This window comes from Acomys minous (assembly GCF_964271855.1).
Source record: "Acomys minous genome assembly, chromosome: 3".
Taxonomy (NCBI): domain Eukaryota; kingdom Metazoa; phylum Chordata; class Mammalia; order Rodentia; family Muridae; genus Acomys; species Acomys minous.
Genome location: NC_140485.1, coordinates 91,607,223 through 91,628,929, shown reverse-complemented (window position 1 = coordinate 91,628,929; position 21,707 = coordinate 91,607,223). Strand labels below are relative to the sequence as shown.

The 21,707-nt window shown below is 41.8% G+C and overlaps 1 protein-coding gene across 6 annotated transcripts in view; it reads right to left on the bottom strand.

The window, feature by feature from the left end:
* LIN28B (lin-28 homolog B) overlaps positions 1-16,112 on the bottom strand; it is a 108,589-nt gene extending 92,477 nt beyond the window's left edge. The window contains exons 1-3 of one of the 6 annotated variants that reach the window (XM_084777097.1): positions 10,984-11,013; positions 10,502-10,698; positions 9,077-9,160 (exon numbers count right to left, since the gene is read on the bottom strand). Coding sequence is in view for 1 of the 6 variants with exons in the window: in XM_084777095.1 (XP_084633221.1) it covers positions 7,808-7,813 (6 nt within the window). In the remaining 5 variants the exon portion in view is untranslated. Of the gene's footprint in view, positions 1-5,222; positions 5,503-7,807; positions 7,907-9,076; positions 9,161-9,850; positions 9,943-10,501; positions 10,699-10,983; positions 11,014-16,090 lie in introns of those variants that run through there. The other 5 variants (XM_084777098.1, XM_084777099.1, XM_084777100.1 and 2 more) reach the window with 5 other exon arrangements.
* Between the last annotated feature and the right edge of the window lie 5,595 nt (positions 16,113-21,707).

The following is a 21,707-nucleotide window of genomic DNA, read 5'->3' as shown; positions in this document are numbered from 1 at the left end:
GCAAATATTCAACCTACAGCTTATAGCAAAAATTAGTCTACTAACAGTACACCTAAATATTATTGTATCAAATAGATTTCTGAAAATCAAAATAGGCACCAATGATTTTTCTTAATATAGCTCAGAAAAAGGTTTTAAACAAGACTAGTTAAAATCATATAGCAAGCATGTATTAACCAGAGAAAGTCTAAAGCAAAATACTTACTTACATTGACCATAACCTAAAATACAACATACACATACAAAATATTAGATGTAAAACTTTAATACTCCAGAATTTTATCAAAATGTACTTCATTCAAATGTTCTTAGGTAGTAATCTTAAAATGTTTAATAGTAGCTAAAAATCATGTTAATTATTCACTAAAAATTTAGTTAACAGGCTAAATTTAAATCCTACCTAAAATTAGAATAAATTACCCTGAACTCAACTAAATATCCTACTATAATTTTAACAATAAGTGGGCACATTATGTTGTATCTCAATTACACAAAGGTAGAAACTTTAATGTTCTAAAGATGAAACACAAATACATTCAGTTTTACAGTTTATAAAATCTTAGGTCACTAGAATTGTAAGACAATAAAATGTTATGAAACATGTTAAAATTAAGTTGAGAACAGAGAATTTTGTTAGCTTTCAAAAAAATTGAAGTCACATTATTTTTCATATGTACAAAGTATTCAAGTTAAGTTAAAATATAAGAGGGCAATATTTATAGCATTGCTGAATCCGAAAGATGAATTTAACTTTTCAGTCATTTTGCAATCTAAAATTTTACCGGCTTCATGTCTTCAAATGCTGTAAGCAAATACTTCATTCTAGAAATAAAACTTGAGTCAACCAGTATGCTCTCAAGAGCACATGAAGGTGAAGGCCATGGCACAAATGCTAATTGCTAAGCATAACTCTTTAAACTAAATACAAATAAAACAGTTGACTTACAATACAACTGGGACACAGCATAATGGTTTTTCTAATGCAAATGTCTGTACTTTCTAATACATGAAATACCTTTATATAACTAAGCTCAAAAGTCACATTAAAAGAAGAAAAATTAGCAATGGAAGCAAAGAGAAAATCAAGCAGTGGCAAGTTTTCTATCTTTATAAAGCTAATCACAAGATTTTGAAGGCCATGTGTGACTTTAAAATAGCTTGTTATGGAGTAAGCAAAGTGATGCCAAGTAAAATTGAATGGCTATACTTAATTACAATGTTAACTGTATTTTATTTGACATATGCTTAGTTTTAACATACATTATTAATACGTAAAATTTTATATGACCAGAGGTAGAATTAAATACCAGAAACTTTAGCACATTCCAAATAGTTTGAATAAACATTATTTTTAAATCCTGGTTTAATAAAAAGCATTGCTTATGATCACGGAAAACGACCTAATGTCGTAATGTCAGTTATATAAAAATTAATAGCATTTTATTTGATAGAGGTGAGACCAAGACTAATTTTTTCATTGACTGATTTCTAAAATTTTAATCTATCAAAAAATATTTTAACCTTAATATCTAGTCCAGAATATTATAATGAAATGTTTTTAAAGACCTTGGGCCACTGTTGCATAAAGAGGTTATCTGAAGAACACAAAAGTAGTTGGCATTCATAAATATGTAAAAACAACACTCGTTTGAAATATCTGAACAATCTGAAACGTGTTCTTCCATCATTGGACCCAGCCATTCAACACTAGGTCTTTTTTTTTTCTATATAATTAAGCTTTTGTTCAAACATTGGGGGGGAACCCTAGGCACTGAATGCTTGAAAATGAGCTACATGCCCTTTGTCCTGGTTTGTCACCTTTGACCCTTAATTTGATGATCCTGCATATCAATCCATTCTATTTTTAGAAAATAATGTCAAAGTTCTATGCCAAAAATAGTACTTTCCTTGCCAAGCAGTGTGTCCGTTACTACAGAGCTTCTCAGGTGATTTCTCTGTTCGCTTCCTGTCAGTGCTCCTGTCTCACAGTGTAGGGCACAATGCATCAGTGCTCAAACATTGAAACCCTGATGTTCCTCTTGCCTCAAACAGCGGAAAATTTCCCAAGGTGCTTAGACATTTTTTAAATTTATATTCTTTTGGAAATTGTTCATATTATTATTTCTGTCAAATTTATTTTATGGGTAGTTTATAATTTGGCATATGATAACCACACATTTTGATACTGATTTTGATGGTGTTAAAATATAAGCCTCAATCAAAACTTGCAAATAAAAATTCGTATACAACCTTGCACTGCCATCAACTAAAATCAGGTTTGTTTGCGGTTTTCTTTTCTCTTTTTTTTAGTTAATACATTGGCTGATTAAATTAGTTATAAAATTCTGTCCCCAGAGTCTTGCAGCTTTCAAAAAATGAGAACGACTTCTAGCATCGATCCTATTGATTTAACACATATTATTCAAAATCAATTCTGAACAGTAAATGAATATACTTTGGGAATAAAATTTCTTTATCACATCTTCTGGCGATAGGCAGTTGGGTGGAAAAAACTAATTAAATGGAAATACATATTAAACACAAATATACAAGTTTCTCCTTGAACCTCCACACAATTTCTGTGTACCGTTTTCAGTTAGATTGAACAGGGACCAAGATGGCTGTCTTGATTCAGCACTGTGGTCAGCGACTTGATAGTCAGAAATTCAGCATAATACCATTAAGCATATGCACGGGAAGTTTTCAAAGCAATGTAATCCTACAGATCATATTCTTTATGTGTATGAATAAATCAGTTTTAAGTATCTAGGTATAAAGAATTTCTATTGCTCTGTTTGGCAAGCTAGAAAGTCTTGCTTCACTTGTAGTTAATCAAAAACTATGTTCATGAGGAAAAAACATTCCCTTTAAAGAGCAAGAAAAGCAGTCATTGGTCCTAAAGTGTTTAAATACAACAGTTTCAATCACTTGACAATTTTAAAACACAAGAAAGTTCCAGTAACCCTTCCCCTAACGAAATGTTGTGATGTCCCTTTCATGGTTAGTAGCTTCAGTCACGTCTCACTTGACTCACTTCCATATTTCCTATTTTTCTTTTATCTTAACTGTGAATGAAGATGTTTACAAATTATCTCCTGATCAGAGCTTGGGGAAATGTGGTTATCACTTGCATTATTTTAAAAATACTAGTCCCTGCACCTAAAGAACACTATGTATATACCTTTTGTTTAGGAGCATATTTTCTCCTCTTTTAATGAATTGTAAAGTACTATAGCAATTTGTTACAAAAAAAAAAAAAAAAAAAGACAAGCCCAGGTAGCAATCATTCTTAAAGTTCCAAACAGGTAACACTCCCTACCTCTCCTTTCATTAGAGGCAAATTTCTATCCATTTTATTTACTCAAAGTTTAGTGGGTCTGGGAACTCACATGTACAACATCCTTTTAAAATAAGTCATCCTGAAAACTAAGCACAAGCATTTGACATTTCAGCCTGCTTCATTTACAAAACCCCCAACCCAGTATATTTTATATTGAACTTATGTTTAATATACTGTAACTGGTAATATAATCACCAGACCATTGGTTCCAAAGCCATTGCAAAGTATCTATACACCATTCATTCATATCAGCAATCTGCACTGAATATATTAAATTCCTTTAAGTGCTTAAGCTATTTCATTATCAAGAAACTATCAGCTGTTCCTAGTTGTAAATAAATAAAGTCTAAAACTTTTATTCATGGGCATCTTCTCCCTTCTCTTGTGTTAGAAAGCCTGTGGCAGTTAAATTCCTAAAGGGCTTTAAGAAACCAGGCACATTAGACTTCAATAGTCAATATACATAACGAAAAATAGTATTAATTTTAATAAAAATATATATTTCTTTGAGAACTCTACTCAGTATGAACTAGGATCGTATTACTAATTTAAACGGAGAGCCAATTATATCATATTCTTTTTTATAAGATTTAGCTTACAGACTAATTCAGTTCCCCTATCAAATCTGCTCAAATACAGAGTAGTAAGATTCATCTCACAAATTTATATTAATATTACAAAATTGGCACACATTTCCAAGTACTCAATTTTAATTGTTAAAGGTTTCCTTGAAAGATGTGATAAGATCGTGATATTTTATAATTTATTGTTAGATTTTTAATTTTGTTTTACATTAATGTTCAGCTAAACGTTAAACACACAAAATTAAAACATAACTTCCTGATGGGTGAAAAAAATTACTTCTAGTTTTCCAGCAATGTTGTAAAAATATTTTAAATCACTGTAATACAAAATGTTATGTCACATCCACTCCCACAATATTTTTGACCAAAAATAAAGCCCACAATAAATACAGGAACATGATGCATTTTCTCTTGCGTTTACAATTCTAAGACTACTGTGAACAGTAATATTACAGGACAACCTTTAAAACCTATATATGAGAACAAATCCATAGAAAGAAAGTCAAGGCAACCCTGGCACCTGGGATTCATCCTGTTAACATGAAACAATCCAAAATGGCGGCCTTACTATTACTATTTAAGATATTTGCCAATAAAAGAACTAAACACATATTGCAAGATGTTACTCGGAAACTCTTCCTATTTATGAACGTTCCATTAAAAAAAAAAATTCGGAGTACAAATCCTCATCATCAAGACCCCGCACCCAGTTCCCGCAGTCAACTGATGATGCTGCCTCTCCTCTCTCTCTCTCTCCTCCCTGGTTTTATCCTTTTCAAACACCACCAACATCTGTTTTTCTCAATTCCCCCTCGGTCGCTGAATTCTAAGGCGTGCACCGATGCCACCCAGACCGAGCGGGAAGGCTCCCCGACGCCGGCCGGTACAAAGCGGCGGGGTGTGCGGCGGCAGCGGGCACGTGCGGACGCCCCCTGGCGGGGGTCGCGCATCCCCGGCGCCCTCCCGCGCGGACACCCCCGCCGCCTGCCGGTCCACCCGCCCGCTCCGAGCCCGCCCGAGTCGCGGACGGCGGCGAGCCTGGGCGGCCGCGCTGACCGCACCGCGCCCACCCGCGCACCGGGCGGACACCCCAGGTGTGAACCCGGAAGTACACGGACCGCCCGCGTCGGCGGCCAGCGAGAGCTGCGGCGATCCGTCCCGCACCGCGGCGTCGCGGGACCTGTCACCCCACCCACCCCCCCGCCGCGCGCTCCCGCCGAGCTCAACCACGGGCTCCGCTCGACGGTGCTCGCCGGCGACACCGGCGCCCCGCGCGCACCCCGGCCCCGGCTGCTCACCTCCGCGGCCTCATGGTCGCGCCGGCTGCGGGAAGGAGGGCACGCGGCGTCCCCGAGCCTGTCACTTCCTCAGGGCGCCCGGGGCCGCGGGGGCCGCGAGGGCAAGCGGAGTCCCCACCCCCACGCCCCCTACCCCGGGGCGGCCCGACCGACCGGAGCCCCAGCGTCAGGCGGAGGAGGCTCGCGCACACCTGCCCGCCGCCGCTCCGAGCCGCGTCATTGGCTGCCCGCGCCGAGCGCGCGAGATTGAACCTTCCATTCATTCCTGGGCCCGGCCTGCGCGCGCCGCCGCGAAGGGACTCCTGCCCGCCTCACTCACCCACCCACCCCTCCCTCCCTCGCGCTCGCGCCCGCGCGCGCACCCGCCTGGGCCCGCGGTCACGCGCCCTCCCCGCCGGACCCGCTCGGCCGCGTCCCCGAGGGCTGGGGGCGCGCGCACCCGGGCCGCGGCCCCGTTGTTCTCCGCGAGGCTGCGGGGGTCGCACAGAGCACGCGCTGTGGCGGCGGCCGGCGAGCTGTCCTCCCTCAGGCTCGCGCTCGGTGCAGTGAAACTCAGTGGGTTGGCCATCACCGAGCGGCTCCGGTTCGGGCCTAAGGAGAAAGTGCGTCTGACCCCCCAAAGAGCGGCGTCCACCACGTCAGGAACTCTGGGGAACCTTGGCATCCATCCGCTGTACCTAATAAAATGTATATTCGACCTCAAAATGGGTTAGACTTACTAATTGTCACATAAAAAGCCGTAACGTCGGTGGCCAGAAATGAGGCGCTGTGTGTGTAGCCCTGGAATAACTTCCCACACCACTGCCGTCGCTCCTGTTTTATTTCTGGTAATTTCGTTAGTTCTTTCTTGTCCTCGGTCCATTCTCACAGCGATGATCAACCAGCTGCAAAAATCACACATGGATATTTAGCCGTGTGAATTGACTATTGATTGGTTGGATGATTTTTTTAAGGCGACTAAATATTTCAACAAACAAAACCAGGTTTGTTCAAAACCGAAGTTACACAGTAAAAAAAAAAATCAAACTAAAATTGTGAAACTTTGGAAATGACCAATAAAGGCCAACTGGCTGAATAATACTCACTTAAGACACCAAACCATTGCTATGTAAAGATGACTATATTCTCCCTTCAAATGGATTAGGATTCAGAACCCAGTTCACTTATCTGCAGCTCTGCCTTCAAGGAAAGGGGTGAGATAAATCAGAAAGCTAATCAGAAGTTAAATCCTATTGTCATTCCTCTAAGAATTAGCCAGTTGGCTCCTTTGAAGGCATATCCAAGATGGCTGTCTACTTCTCCATTTAGTCAGTGGGAAACGTGATTTACTTTAAAGAGACTTTTTCATTGGCAAATACATAAAGTATTTCTTACATAACTTACTGAGCAGGGCAGAGAAATCCCCCCCCCCCGTGTGTGTGTGTGTGTGTGTGTGTGTGTGTGTGTGGGTGGGTGGGTGTCAGGAATTCAACTCCTAAGAGTGGCCACAAGCACCATCATCTTCAGATTCGTCTCATCTGCCTAAGATCCTTTTAGATGCGTTACTTAAAATCCGTGTAGCAATTAATTGTAGATAACGTTATAATGCTACCTACTTTGCATTATGATTTTAAATATCATTTAGAGGAAGGGATGCAGACATTGATTATTAAAATGGAAAACAAAGACATTAATTATGTATTACTGTATGAAATGTGGCATGCTGACTTAGCATTATAGTAATTTTTATTTATGTGTGGTGTCTACAAGTGATATACATTTAGAATGAACTTTGTTTTAAAATAACTTTTAAAGCGTAGCACTTTCAGTATAATTTAGGTGTGTGAGATATGTATGTGATATCTATTTAGTCTTAAGAGGATTCTGATCTAAACCAAAAAAAAAAAAAAAAAGTAACAATGTAACACAGAGTTGATATCTTAAGCAATCAACAAGTCATCATTTTTTATCTCAAATCCTGACCTTGTGCTGCTGTCACAGAAATGAAAACTGAACAATTAAAATTTTAATTGTTTCATGTTGGGTATAAGGAAAAGAAGATAGTCTTTAGAATAAGGAATATTTCAACAAGACCAAAGCCGATAAGAAGTCAGAAGACAGGACTCTGACAATTTCTTTCTTAAAAAATCAATGTTTTGAGTTAGAGTCATGGTGATAATTTGTCTTGCTCTTAGAGTGACATCTAGTAATTATTCCCAAAGATTGTCGGCTCTCTTAGCTTTCCTGCAACAGTTTATATAGGAATGAAGAAGAAATAGATATGGTTAAGTTACAAATACACTCAGACTACATTGAAAACATCAGCAAGACATTTGGGAATTAGGAAACTCAGCATGTTGCACCTCTCCTGCCCTTTATTTTCTATGGCTGGCAAATAGAAAAATAAATCCCAGACACCATGTCATTTTACTAATGAATTACAAGTGTTGCTTCAATGTTGAAAAGCTCTTGTTTCTACATATCTTTCCTACTCTAAATCAGTTTTAATAAGGAGGAGTGTTTATGAATAATATTTTGTTGGTTATGATTACCACAACAAAGTGCTACAAACAAGGCTGCTGAAACACAGAAATCTATTGTCTCACAATCATGGAAGCCAGCTGCCTGGAATAAAGTTGCACCCAGATTAATTCCCTCTGAGGGCTGTAGGGGAGCCTCCATTTCCAGCCAAGACAGCTTGCTGCAGGTGTTGCTTGGCTTGTGAATAGATTTTGTCCCTGTCATCACATCCTCTTCTCTCTGTACATGTTTGTCTCTGGTGTCCGCATTTCCCCTTTCAATACAGAAGCCACTATGTCACATTATGACCCAGCATATCCATCTCAACTTTCTCTGCAAAGACTCTATGACCAAATAAGGCAATATACAGGTGCCAGGGTTGAGACTGCAATGAAGTTTGACACAACAAAATACAACTTATAATGAACATCATGCTTATAACTGGCCAGTTTTGCTTTTTAGTTTAAAAATGAGCATATTTTATACAAAAAGCTGATTATATTTGTATAGATGTTTCATCCATTTATCACAGTAAAAGGAGGAACTCAAACCACAGAGGCTTGTTTTTGTCTGTGTAACCATTGCTGATGTAAATGATCTTATTTTCAAAATTAAAAGTTAAGAGCTACCCAAACTGTAAGTTTTTTTTATTAGTGTCCCTGTATCTATAGAAGAGAAAAATGAAAAATTGGCCAGACATTTAACAGTCATATTAGTGGATATAAAATCTCCTGTGTCCTCATAGGGAAGAATGAGGGAATATTTAAGCATAAAAGCAACCAAACACCAAACACTTTTATGGGAAGAAGGGACAATGAGGGTACGAGTGTATGTTTATATTTGCATATTAAAACACTCACTGGAGAGACGGCTCAGAGGTTAAGAGCACTGGCTGCACTTCCAGAGGTCCTGAGTTCAATTCGCAGCAACCACATGGTGGCTCACAACCATCTATAATGTGGTCTGATGCCCTCTTCTGGCCTGCAGGGGTGTATACAGGCAGAGCACTGTGTACATATAATAAATAAATAAATAAATAAATAAATAAATAAATAAATAAATAAAACAAAACAAAACACTCAGGACACCTAAGAAATTAAAGTGTGTTTGAATGCCTGCTGGGCTGAGAGAGGGAATCAGAGAAGGTGGGCACAGGAGCAGAACAATGTATACTTGTTACATAGCTTTGCTTTTTTTTAAATGATCAAATTTTTTTTTGTAAAAATAACAAAGTATGAGAAACGATTAATGCTGCTTCTATGGAAAGTGCTTTACATATGCATATTAGTCGCTTTTCTATTGCAGTGATAAAACACCACGACCAAAGTGAAAAGGAAGGGTTTATTTGGACTTACAGCTCTAGAGGGATAAGAGTCCAGTTATGGCAGGGAGCTGCCGATAGGGATGTCAGCAGGAACAGCCAAGCTGGGGGTTCACATCTTAATTGGAAAAAGAGTAGCAGGAAGTAGCCTCCGACGATGCCTGACTTTGGAACCCCCCCCCCACCGAGCCCACCCTCAGTGATGTATTTTCTCCTGAACCTACCCGACGCCACCAACTGGGAACCAAGTTCTCAAACATCTAGAGAACATTAACATTTCAACAAACACAGTATGTGCTTGTGTGATGCCTGCTTATGTGTAATTCATGTTCACAAGTGTGTGTTATGCAGGGATACACACACGTGTGTGTGTGTGTGTTTCATGAGTGTGGAGCCCTGGAATTGAGGTTGGATGTCTTCTTCAATCACAGCTAGTAGCAACTCTTAATAAACCTGGAGCTCGCTGATGCAAGCTACTGTAGCTATCCAGCTGGTCCCTAGGATTGCATCTCTGCCTCCTGAGCCCTGGGGTTACAGGCAGTCTGGTATGCCCACCCAGCTTTTTAACGAAGGCTGTGGGGGATCTGAACTCTTGTCATCACACATGTGTAACAAGCACTTTAGCCACTAAGCCATCTTCCCCAGTCCAGGGACATATTTTTTAAGATTCCACTTTAAAAATCTGCTTTCTGTTTTGCCATCCTACTTTGTTTTGTTTTGTTTTATAGATGGAGTCATCTGTAGCCCAGGTTTGTCCTAAACTCACTATGCAGTCTTGGATGGCCTTGATTTTGTATCAATCCTTTACCTTCTATCTTCCCAGCAAGGGAAAAAGCCAGGCACAGTGACACATGTTTATAAGATCAGCTCTGGGGACACAAGCAGATGCCTTGGGGTCTCTGGCCAAGCAGATCAGCCTATCTGAAACATTCCAGGCCAGAGGGATCATATCTAAATGGAGAAAATGTAGACAGCGTTTCTGAGAGATGACGGGTTTGTGTTAACTTGTGGAGATAAGAGTTCATTTGGCTTATAATGCATCAGCAAGGGAAACTAAGTCAGAAGCTCAAGGCAGGAAAGTCCCTGAAGGAATGTTGCTTATTGGCTCCATCCTCTTCTGATTTGCTTGGCTACCTCTCTTATATGACCCAGGCCTACCTGCCTGTGCACTGTGCTGCCCACATTGGGCTAGACCCTGCCATGTCAGTCAGTAGTCAAGGAAATGTCCCACAGGCCAATCTGATGGGGGCCATTCTCAATTGAAATTCCCTCTTCTCAGGTATGTCGAGCTTGACAAAAACCAATCAGCACAACACCCAAGGTTGTCCTTTGGCTTCCACACATGTCTATACACTTGCATGTCCAAATGCACTACACATGCACACATGCACACGCATGCACGCACACACACACACACACACACACACACACACACACACACACAATGTTCAACACTTACATAATTTTTAAAAGTATTCATGGCTGCCAGGTATAGTGTACACCTGTGAATCCAGCACTCAGGAGGCTGAAGCAGGGGGATCCAGAGTTTGAGGCCAGCCTAGGTTATAGTGAGAACCTCAGAACAAAATTACACTAAACAGAATTTGTGGCACTGTATGCTCATTAGCTGCAAATAGTCTCTCTTGAGCGGTTAGTCTGGTAAGGTAAACAAAACAGGAAAAAGAAAGTGTTTTACCAAAAAGATATTATTGTAGTTCATAGTGTTATATAGTCCTACGGACCAACATAAAAATCAAATTTCTTTCTAAAATAATGAATTTAGAGAACACCTGCAGAGCTTTTCTTCTCCCTCTGCTCCCTCAGTCCCCCAGTCTCATCCCCAGCTCAGGAGCAGAACATCTGTGGCAGCTTTCCCTGCTCCTGTTCCCATCTCCTGGATCCCACACACCTCTCCTTTCTAACCTCCCTCCTCAGACTCACTGCTTTATCCCAGGCCCCCAAGCTAGCAGGCACCCTCTGCTAACCCAAGGGCCATGGCTCCCAGGGCTCCTCCAGTCTCACCCCCAGCTCTGAAGCAGAACTGCTGCTGAGGCCTCTCTTTCCTTTCTGACCTCATCCCCAATGCATCACAAAGATCTTCTCCTCCAACCTTTCTTCCCCAGCTCATGCCATATGCCAGCCTCCAACACGAGCAGGCATTCTCTGCGACACACCAGCGGAGCACGCCAGGGAAACAGGGAAACTAACCGAGTTCCTTCCCCACTCCCTCCTCTCCATCAAATCCTATCCCAGGCTAAGTCCGATCTGTGCAATGGAACACCTGCAGCCTTCCTTTCCCCTCCGCCCACATCTCTTGTGGCTCCCACAGACCTTACCTCTTAACCTCCCTCTTCCCCACTTGTTGCTTTGTCCTAGACCCCGACTCCAGCAGACACAACTCACAGACTGCTCCTGCCAGGGGAGCAGGTAGACTGCCTTCGCATCTTCCCCTCCTCTTCTGTCCCTCTAGATCCAATCCCAACCTCAGCCTCAGTGCTGTAGGAAAGCCTGCACAGTGACCTCTCTTCACTGCTTCCCCTCACTGCAAAGGAGACAAACTGCGCTGATCCTGGTTGAGCACACTGCTTTCCTCTGCCCGCCCCCCCCCCCCCCGCCATGAACCCCTTTAGATATACAGCCTATCCCCATTCCTAGGTGTCGGCTCTCAATACCCAGACACATTTTACCTGGAACCCACAGTGGCCACAATTAGCAAGTCTAAAGAAAATGTCCTACCAGGCAGCATACAGCCATCCCACTCTCCAAAAACTCAGAGAGGATACAGAAACCAAGAAGGAAGATACTCACCCAGGAAAGAGAAATAAAGAAACAATCACCTGTACCTAGAGTTATCCGAAATCCAGATGCCTAGACACCAGAATTAAAACACAATCAATAACAGCCAGATAAATATGTCTCTACTAAATCCCAGCTAATCTACCACTGTAGAAAATGAATATTCCAACATAGATGAAGCACAAAAACAAAACCAAAAAGTCCTTAAAACCAACTGTGTGGAGATGACAGAGGTCTCTAAAGAAGAAATGGATGATCCCTTAAAGAAATTCAGAAAGCCACAAACTAACAATTGGAGGAAATGAATAAATTCCTTAAAGAAATCCAGAAAAATACAAACAATAGTAGGAAATGAATAAGTCCCTCAAAGAAATCCAAGAAAACACAAGCAAACAGTACAAGGAAACTGTTCAAGACCTGAAAATGGAAAGAGGAGCAATAAAGAAAACACAAACTGGGGGAATTCTGGAAATAAAAAAATTAAGAAATTCAAACAAGAACTATGGAGACAAGCTTCAGCAACAGAATACAAGGGATGGAAATGGATAAATCAATCAAAGAAAATATTAAATAAAAAACAAAAAACAAAATCTCCTGACACAAAACACTCAGGAAATCTGGGACACTATGTGAACACCAAACCTAAGAAGAATGGGACTAGAACAACGGGAAGAATCCCAGCTCAAAGGCCCAGAAAATATTAAAAAAAAAAAAAATCACAGAAGAAAATTGCTTCAAGTATCTAAATACAAAAATCAACACACAAGAATTAGTAGCCCTGCTATATATAAATGACAAACAGACTAAGAGTGAAATTAGGGAAATAACACCTTTCACAACAGCCTCAAATATTATAAAGCATCTTAGGGTAGCTCTAACCAAGCAAGTGAAAGACTTGTATAATAAAAACTTCAAATTATTGAAGAAGGAAATTGAAGAAAATATCCGAAGATGGAAACTCTCCCATGCTCATGGATCGGTAGGACTAACCATCCTACTGAACATAATCCAGATTCAGTGAAATCCCCATTAAAATCCTAATACAATTATTTTTGTCTATTTGTTGTTTTTTTTTTTCAAGATGGAGTTTCTCTTTGTAGCCTTGGTTCTGCTGGAATGCACTCTGTAGATCAGGCTGGTCTCAAATTTATAGAAATCCAGCTGCCTCTGGCTGCCATGTGCTGGCATTAAAGGTGTGTGCTACCACTGCCAGGCTCCACCACAGTTCTTTAGAGACTTTGAAAGGACAGTTCTCACCATGATATAGAAACCCAAAAACACAGGATAGTTTAAACACTCCTAAACAATAAAACAATAAATCACCATTCCCTGATTTTAAGCTGAGCTATAGAGCTATAGTAATAAAAACTGCATAGTATTTGCATGACATAGGCACGCCAATCAATGGAATTGAATTGAAGACACCTGATTTTTGATAAAGGAGCCAGAAATGTACACCAGATAAAAGAAAACAGGATCTTCAACAAATGGTGCTGGTCCAACTGGATGTCTGCCTGTAGAAAAATGCAGATCCAAGATTACAGAAGATCTATGCTTATCACCTGCACAAAACCCAAGTCCACGTGGATCAAAGACCTCAGCTAGATACAGTGAACCTGATGGAAGAGAAAGTGGGCAATAATCTTGGAAACAGGAAACAAATTCCTGAATGGAACAATGATAGCACAGACAGAAAAGTCAACAATTAATAAATGGGGCTTCATGAGACTGAAAACTTATTTACATTAAAGAATGACATCAATTGGACAAAGCAGCAGGCTGCAGAATGAGAAAAGATTTTTACCAACTTCATATCTGGTAGCAATGTCAGAAATATCCAAAATAGATAAAGAATTCAAGAAACTAGATATCAATAACCAAATAATCCAATGTTAAAATGGGGTCCAGAGCTAAACAGAGAATTATCAACAGAGAAAATTCAAATGGCTGATAAACACGTAAAGAAACGTTCAACATCCTTAGCCATCAGGGAAATGCAAAACAAGACTACTTTGAGATTCCATCTTAAACCTGTCAGAGTGGTTATGATCAAAAACACAAGTGACAGCTCATGCTGGCAAGGGTATGGAGCAAGGGGAATACTCTTTCATTGCTAATAGAAGAGCAAATAATATGTAGATCCACTGTGGACATCAATATGGCAGTTCCTCAGAAAACTGGGAATTGATCTATGCTGCCCCAAGTCTGCTTTTCTCCTCAGGGTATCTAGGCACTACTGTGCACTCGGCTGGACTGGAAGGAATGAAAGTTGGCCAGGATGGGTGGGTTAGGCGGGACTATATAAACCTTGGGGAGTGAGTAGGGGTTTTCAGGGTGATTATATATCATTGGCTTGGGTCAGGGTGCTGGGGATGCTTCATTTGCATGAAAAAGAATTCCACGTGCTTGCTGGACATGTCCTTATAAGGAGAGAGAAAGTTTGACCTGAAACCTGTCCATCAGGCTACACGACCACCTCAAGGGTGCCAGAGGTGAGTGGAGTAGGGCTTAAGTCTGTCAGCACATGCATGCCTAGAGCCAGGAGGAAGCAGTCGTCTCATGACAAGATTTTCAGGGTTTGGACAAATCTGAACTTCACTATTGCTCTGGACCAGCTCCCCTGGTCACACAGCTTTCCTGACTCCACAGATCTACTTCAGCATCTCACTATACCACTCTTAGGGGTATATACAAAGGATGGTCCATCCTACCACAAGGACACTTTCACAACCATGTTCATTGCTGCTCTATTCATGATATCCAGAAACTGGAAATAAGCTAGATGTTCCTCAGCAGAAGAATGGATAAAGAAAATGGTACATTCACACAATGGAGTATTATTCAGCTGTTAAAAAAAATGACATCATGAAACGTATGGGCAAATGGATGGAACTAGAAAAAAAAACATCCTGAATGTAGTGACTCAGAACCAGAAAGATACATATGGTATGTATGTTAGTCCAGTGATATCCAAGCTACAATCTATAGTTCCAGAGAGGTTAGGTGTAGATGAAGGGTCTAGGGGGACACAGAAAGAGAAATTGAAATACCAACCCAGCCACAAAACTAATGACCTATAATCTGTCATGTCTGCAAAATGTGTTAGGCACAGAACTTGTGGGAATAGTCAACAAATGCCTGATTAGACATAAGGGTCACCCACAAAATGGAACTCATACGCAACACTGCTTGGTGACCAAGAACCAGAGACTAACTAGTCCAGAGACCTGGGATAAAACCAAATCCTACTGGTCTTAAAAATAAAATAAAAAAGAACAATACAATGACTCCTAATTATATTCTGCTATACCCATAGATCCATGCCTTATCCAGTCATCACTAGAGAGGCTTCCTTTAACAGCAGATAAGAACAGATGCAGAGACCCACACCCACACATTACAGGGGGGGGGGGGAGGGAGTAAATAGATGCCTCATCAAATCCTTTACAGTTCAGGAAACCCTTCAGAAGAGGAGACAGAAAGAATGTAATAGACGGGGGGTGGGGGGGTGGGGGGGGTGGGGGGGTGGGGTGGAGGGCACCAGGAGAACATGTCCTTTAAATCAACTAAGCAAAGTGCATACGGACTTACAGGAAGTTGGGGTGTGGGGATGATGGGGAGGGTATGATTAAATACATCATAAGAAATTTTCAAAGAACTAACAAAAATATCAAGAATAAAAGGCTGGGCACGGTGGTACATGCTTTTACTCTTTAATCCCAGCACTTGCGAGGCTGAGGCAGGAGAATCTCTGTGAGTTTGAGGCCTGCCTAGTCCAGAACAGCAAGGCTACTTAGTAAGACCCTGTCTCACAAACACAGCAACAACCAGACAGATGGAACTATGAAGTGAGAATGTGCTTTCCATTTATCTTTCCAAGTGTACTCTACGGATTAATTACACCAGATAACTTAGGCAGACACTTAAAGTCCTTGTCTTCAGTTCAGATGCCCTTCAATCACAAATTCTGAGGTTCTTCCAACAGAACCAATGCATTATACCGCAGCTGTAAAATTCGTGAAAGCTTTCTCTTTATGTAGATGATTATTAACTATAAGGTAATTCTCCTCTGTCCATAACAGAATTTCTTGTTGGCATATTTTTAACCTATTTTATTGGGTTCTTATACCTCTACCTCCCTTCCAATCCTTGTTCTACCCTAATCTGTTCCCCCAACACGCGCACACACACACACGCACCACGCACACTAGGTAGGACAGAAGGATGATTAGAGGGAAAGGGGGGCACAGACCTCTAAAGCTACTTCCTCCTGATTAGGGATGCAGAGTTCCTTGAGGCTAGTCCAATCTTTGTTGTCAGAATATCCATCTGTCCATCAATCCATCAATCCATCAAACCAGCAATCCAGCACACTAGCAATCCAGCGAACCAGCAACGGCAAACTCAGCAGCAAGACAAATGACCATCATCATCATCACCATCATCATCATCATCATCATCATCATCATCATCATCATCATCACCACCACCACCATGACCAGCCACCGCCACAGGCCCTATCTGGGCTCTCTCATTTATATCCTCTCCAGAGTCACCAGAATTAAACTATCTGCAGCTGACAAAACCACACCTCTGCCAGTGCATGCAGCAAATCATAATGACCTGCTGTGAAGCAGCCTCTTATCCCACACCTGGGATTAAAACAAAAACATATTCATATAACATAACTAGGTTTCTAAAGAAACCAAAACTCTCACTACAATTCCTTAATGATCAATGGCTGCACCTACAATTACATTTGCTGTAAAACACCAAATTATTAACGTTTAAAAATCTGAATAGAAGCAGCACACACAGAGGAAAGAAATGAACATTCTAGACTTTAGTGAGTACCCAGTCCTCAGTACACTGTGAGGAATGGCATAGAAAGTTATTGGTACTATTTGTATTACTTGCACATATATTTAATATATTCTTCTTTAATATTTTCCCTTATTTCTTTGTTTATTGCCCACTTTTAGTATTTTCTTCTTCCTTCACTATGGTGCTAGTTTTGTCACTCATTTCTGGTGATAGTTGAGTGACATTAAATAACACTCTTTTTTCTTCTCCTACTTCTGAACAAGTTGGGATATATACAGTGAATTGAGATGTACAGATTAAAACAAAACCAACCCACCAAAGAAACAAAAAACTAGCTTGAAACCTAGGTCTTCTCTCCACAGCTGACCGAACTTCTGAGCTCTTCTCACCAGGTCTGGACTGCAGGTTAATCCACTTCTCTGCAGTCACCGCCTCGAGCCTGTCAATTTCAGAGAGAGCAGAGAGCTTCAACCTCCAGATACATTTCTAGAAGACAGTGTTAAGTAGGAGTATTAACATGTATATGCATGTGTACATATATGTATATATGAGAGCATGATTAAGAAAGGTGTGCTTGTAAAGTAATTATTTCTATAAAATGAAATAATACAAATAACATTAACTTTAGTTCTACAGAAATAGTAAGTGCTCTAAGAATAACAGTACAAGCAGTATGACTCTCTGGTTACTGCTCTCAGTATTTGTCCCTTCTCCCAATAATAATATACAGAAATACAAATAAAATAACATTATAACAATTTCCCCACCAGGCCCACCTTGCTTAAGAATTCATCTTCCTGAAGAAATTCACTAAGTCACATAGAATCATGATTAATTATATGGATTAATTCTGGCAAACCAGTCAATGGGAAACAATAATATAGCTGAAAACATTTCTATCAAGTGCAGGCTATACTGCCCCTCTATGATCCCTTTAATTAGAATCTTTAAAAACACAAGAGGGCAGGGACACCTGCTCCTCTTGATGACATCAGATTGAGGAACTCAGGGATTTTCCTCAATATTATGAGGGTCTCATGACTGGGCTTTTTGTTCATTTCCCCTCCTTTTACTGTTTGAGGATTTCGTACATGTACACAATGTGTTTTGACCAAATCAACCCCATTTCTTCTTGTGCAACTGCTCCCCTCTCCCTTCCAACACATTTACCTCCCAAGGTGATGCAGTCTTTTTCTTAAACAAAGTAACAAACTTAGTACTGTGTGTGTGCGTGTGTGTGGGTTAGGACCTAAGTAGTCCTTCCAAAATCCTCTGGAGAACCGTCTTAGTGGTTGTAAATGCCTTAAATCTGTTTTGTTATGGAAAGTTTTCCTTTCTTCTTCAATAGTGATTTGTTTGTTGGGTTTAGTAGTATGTGGACTTTCAGAGCTTGTAAAAAAATCAATCAAGTCCTCAGTGTTGGTATGTGAATGGTCACAGCTCAGTCAAAGCTAGGTGCAGCTCTTGAGCCAAAGAGCAAACCTTCTGCAGAGTTAGAATACTGTAGTTGCCTGACCTCAGAAATCCATGGAAGGCTCACCAGGCTTTCCAGCTACTCCTTGGATAGTATGGGACTCAGCAGCACCATTGGTGCTACCTGGGGAAGGTGCACAGGACCTGTCACCCTTAGGCAGAGGGAGCAGTGGTAAAAATGGAGGTGTCTATGTGGAGGCCAGTGCAAGACATCACATGGTCTTCAAGTGTGTGTTGTGAGATGGGGTGGGGTGGGGTGGAGTGAGATGGGTTTGGAGTGGTATGAAGTGGCAACAAAAGTCAAGAGTCCCTTCTTTCTCCTTCTTCCCCTCCCCTTCCTCCTCCTCCCTCTCCCTTCTCAACATTTAGTAAGGATCCTTAACCTAATCTTAACTCACACGCATCAGCTTCCAAAGAAAGCTTGGACCAGGCTCAGGCTCACACTCAGTGCCTGTGGCTCCTCCAAGCACTTCTCACCCTGCCCACTGTGCCCTGCGCCCTGCCCCTTGCCCCCCCCCTGCCCCCTGCTCCCTGCCCCTGCTCCCTCTCCCCTCTCCCCTTGCCCCTTGCCCCTGCTCCTTGTCCCTGCTCCCTGCCCCTGCTCTCTGCTCCCTGCCCCTTGCTCCCTGCCCCTGCTCCCTGCTCCCTGCCCCCTGCTCCCTGCCCCTTGCCCCCTGCCCCTTGCCCCCTGCCCCTTGCCTCTTGCCCCCTGCCCTCTGCCCCCTGCCCCTTGCCCCCTGCCCCTTGCCCCCTGCCCCTTGCCTCTTGCCCCCTGCCCTCTGCCCCCTGCCCCTTGCCCCTTGCCCCCTGCCCCCTGCCCTAAACCTCTCCAGCCCAGAGTCTTTGCTTTGCTTCCCCCCAGCTTTTCATTCCTATATACACCTGCCACCATTTTGGCCATGCATTTGTTCTCTCTCTCTCTCTCTCTCTCTCTCTCTCTCTCTCTCTCTCTCTCTCTCTCCCTCTCTCCCTCTCTCCCTCTCTCCCTCTCTCCCTCTCCCTCTCCGTCTTCGGCATCTTTGCTCTCTTCTTTCTCCTCTTCCTCTCTTGATCTCTCCATCTCTCTTTCCTTTCATGGTCTGGTTCAGTCTGCTGGCCATGTTCAGTCTACCATTTCTCTCCTTGGTTTGGACTCTCCCTCGTGTCTATAATAAAACTCTTCTCCTCATCCATATCTTGGAGTTGTCATGTTCTCATTTTCATTCAAGACTCTCCATCACTGGTGGTGTCAGTAGCCGTGAAACAGAATCAGCCAGCTTCAGACTCCTACATGGTGCGGAAGTTAGTAAGATTATCCTGTCCTTGCAGAACTCAATAGGTAAGAGATGAAAATAACACAGTCCAAAAATCCGGGAAAGAGTGACAGCAGTCAATAATTATTGGGTGTTCTCACATTCCAGGTGCTGTGCTGCACAGTTGCTTCTTACCATAGAGTCCTAAGGCATGCATTATTTTAATTCTTATAAATTGAGAAATTTAGACTTGGGTCGGTGAAGGATGGGTATTAAATAATTTGTTCACGAACACGCAGAACATTGGTTAAGTCTTTAAACTAGAATTTAAACTCAGAAAAACATTCAGAATATGAGACCCACCTGAGAGGGGGTGAGTAAGTGTGGTAGGTGCTAATTACCTTTCCTCAAGGGCTGTGCCTTGCCCTGAACATTGGAAACACGTGTGTGTGTGTGTGTGTGTGTGTGTGTGTGTGTGTGTGTGTGTGTGTGTGTAGTAGTCATAATGAGCTTATGAGCCCAGCAGAGGAAGTGGTGAGGATCTCATTTCATGTTGCGAAGTTCCCTCTGCTATTGTCCTGTCTAAAGAGGAGGGGCAATGTCTGCCAAGGAAGAACTGCCAAAAGCCTGAGTCTTAGCCATGAGGGTGGAGCCGGGCAGAGCTGGCTAGGGCAATTAGAATATGCAAGTCATTAGCTCAAGCTAATTAGTTAACAGACGTCTAGTCTAAACGCTGGAAGCCTAAAGTCACAAAGCTTTGAAACAGCTGAACTAAGACTTTTGGTAGCAGAATTGTCCCCAAAATACAGTGTAAATTGAGGCCATAAAACAGGATTGTGAACTGGTCCAATACAGGTGCAGAAGATTTTTTTTTCCCTAATGTCATTGAGAGGTGCTCAGTTTACTCTGATGGGAATATGACTTAGGTTTTAATTTCTTTCTTTTTTTTTTTTTATTACAAAATGTTTTTTTTATTTTGTACAAAAATCAGTAAACTATTGTATTAAGAATTATATAGATAGATTTAAACTTCTTCTCAAACCTGACAGAACAAACAGGAGTGATTGATTAAATAAACAGTAACAGCTAATTGGCGACGAAGTTATAATATATAAGCGCAGGTTTATTGGAAGCGACACGGGAGGCGGAAGGAAAGGGGGAGGGCACGCTGGGGGTGGGGAAAGGGAAGGAGAGAGGGTAGGGAGGTGGGGGTAAAAGGGGGGGGACCCTGGAACCAAAATGTCTGGTTTATATTGTGAATCTCTGGGGGAGGGGAAGCCCCGCCCCTAGGTAGAGGGCAGGCATGCCGGCCACGCCCTGCAGCGGGACCTAACTAGGAGCTCACAGGTTTGTTAACAATGTTGAGAGGTATCCACCACAGAAGACTACATGGACATGGGTTTACGCTGGCCAGCAACTATCCTGGGTGTTTGGAGTCCCAGTGCAGCCAAGCCTTTTTCAAGGTGAACTTTTAAACACACACAAAAAAAACATGTCCTGGCTTAAACTACTTCAGTTAACAAGAATAGTTACCCAGAAGCAGAATGACAGAAGCCAAAAAGCCAAGTTAGTACGTTTAGGAACTTTCAGAACTCTGGGCTTTGATGGATTAGGTCTCTTTTATTTTGTGTTTGGCAGGTGGCACTGGTACACGCTGAGTTTTGTAGCCTAAGTGGTACTTCCATCATGGAGTCAGTTGTGCTGAGGTCTGGGATTTTATTTTATTTTTATTATTATTATTTTTAACAATGAACAGATTCTTATTTGGAGGCTATGCTTCTGGGTCCTGATAGAACAAAGTCACACAAGCTTATGTGAGGACCGATACTGAATACCTATTGAGCTGGGTGGGCATTGTGGTACCTCTGTGATCCTAGCACTGGGGAAGTAGAGGCACAAGGATTGCTGCAAATATGAGGCCAGCCCGATCTACTTTGCAAGTTCCAGACCAGCCCCAGCCAGGACTACATGGTAAGATGGTAAATCAATCTCTCTCTCTCTCTCTCTCTCTCTCTCTCTCTCTCTCTCTCTCTCTCTCTCTCTCTCTCTCTCTCTGTCAGACACACACACACACACACACACACACACACACACCCCAAATATCTGTTGAATAAGAGGCAGAAGTATGCAGAGAATGATCTTGGTTTTTAACATACCTAATGAAAAACTCAAAGTAGATTACAAACTTTCTGCTTTGTTGAGTCTTAAGGCTTGGTAGATAAAGCTTTGGGATTGATGCCTACTATTATTAGGTCCCAAAAAAACTCAGGACAAATGGCTAACTGAGGTGCCTATTAACATATCAAAGTGGACCTGGCCACTGGCTCTCTCAGCATCACG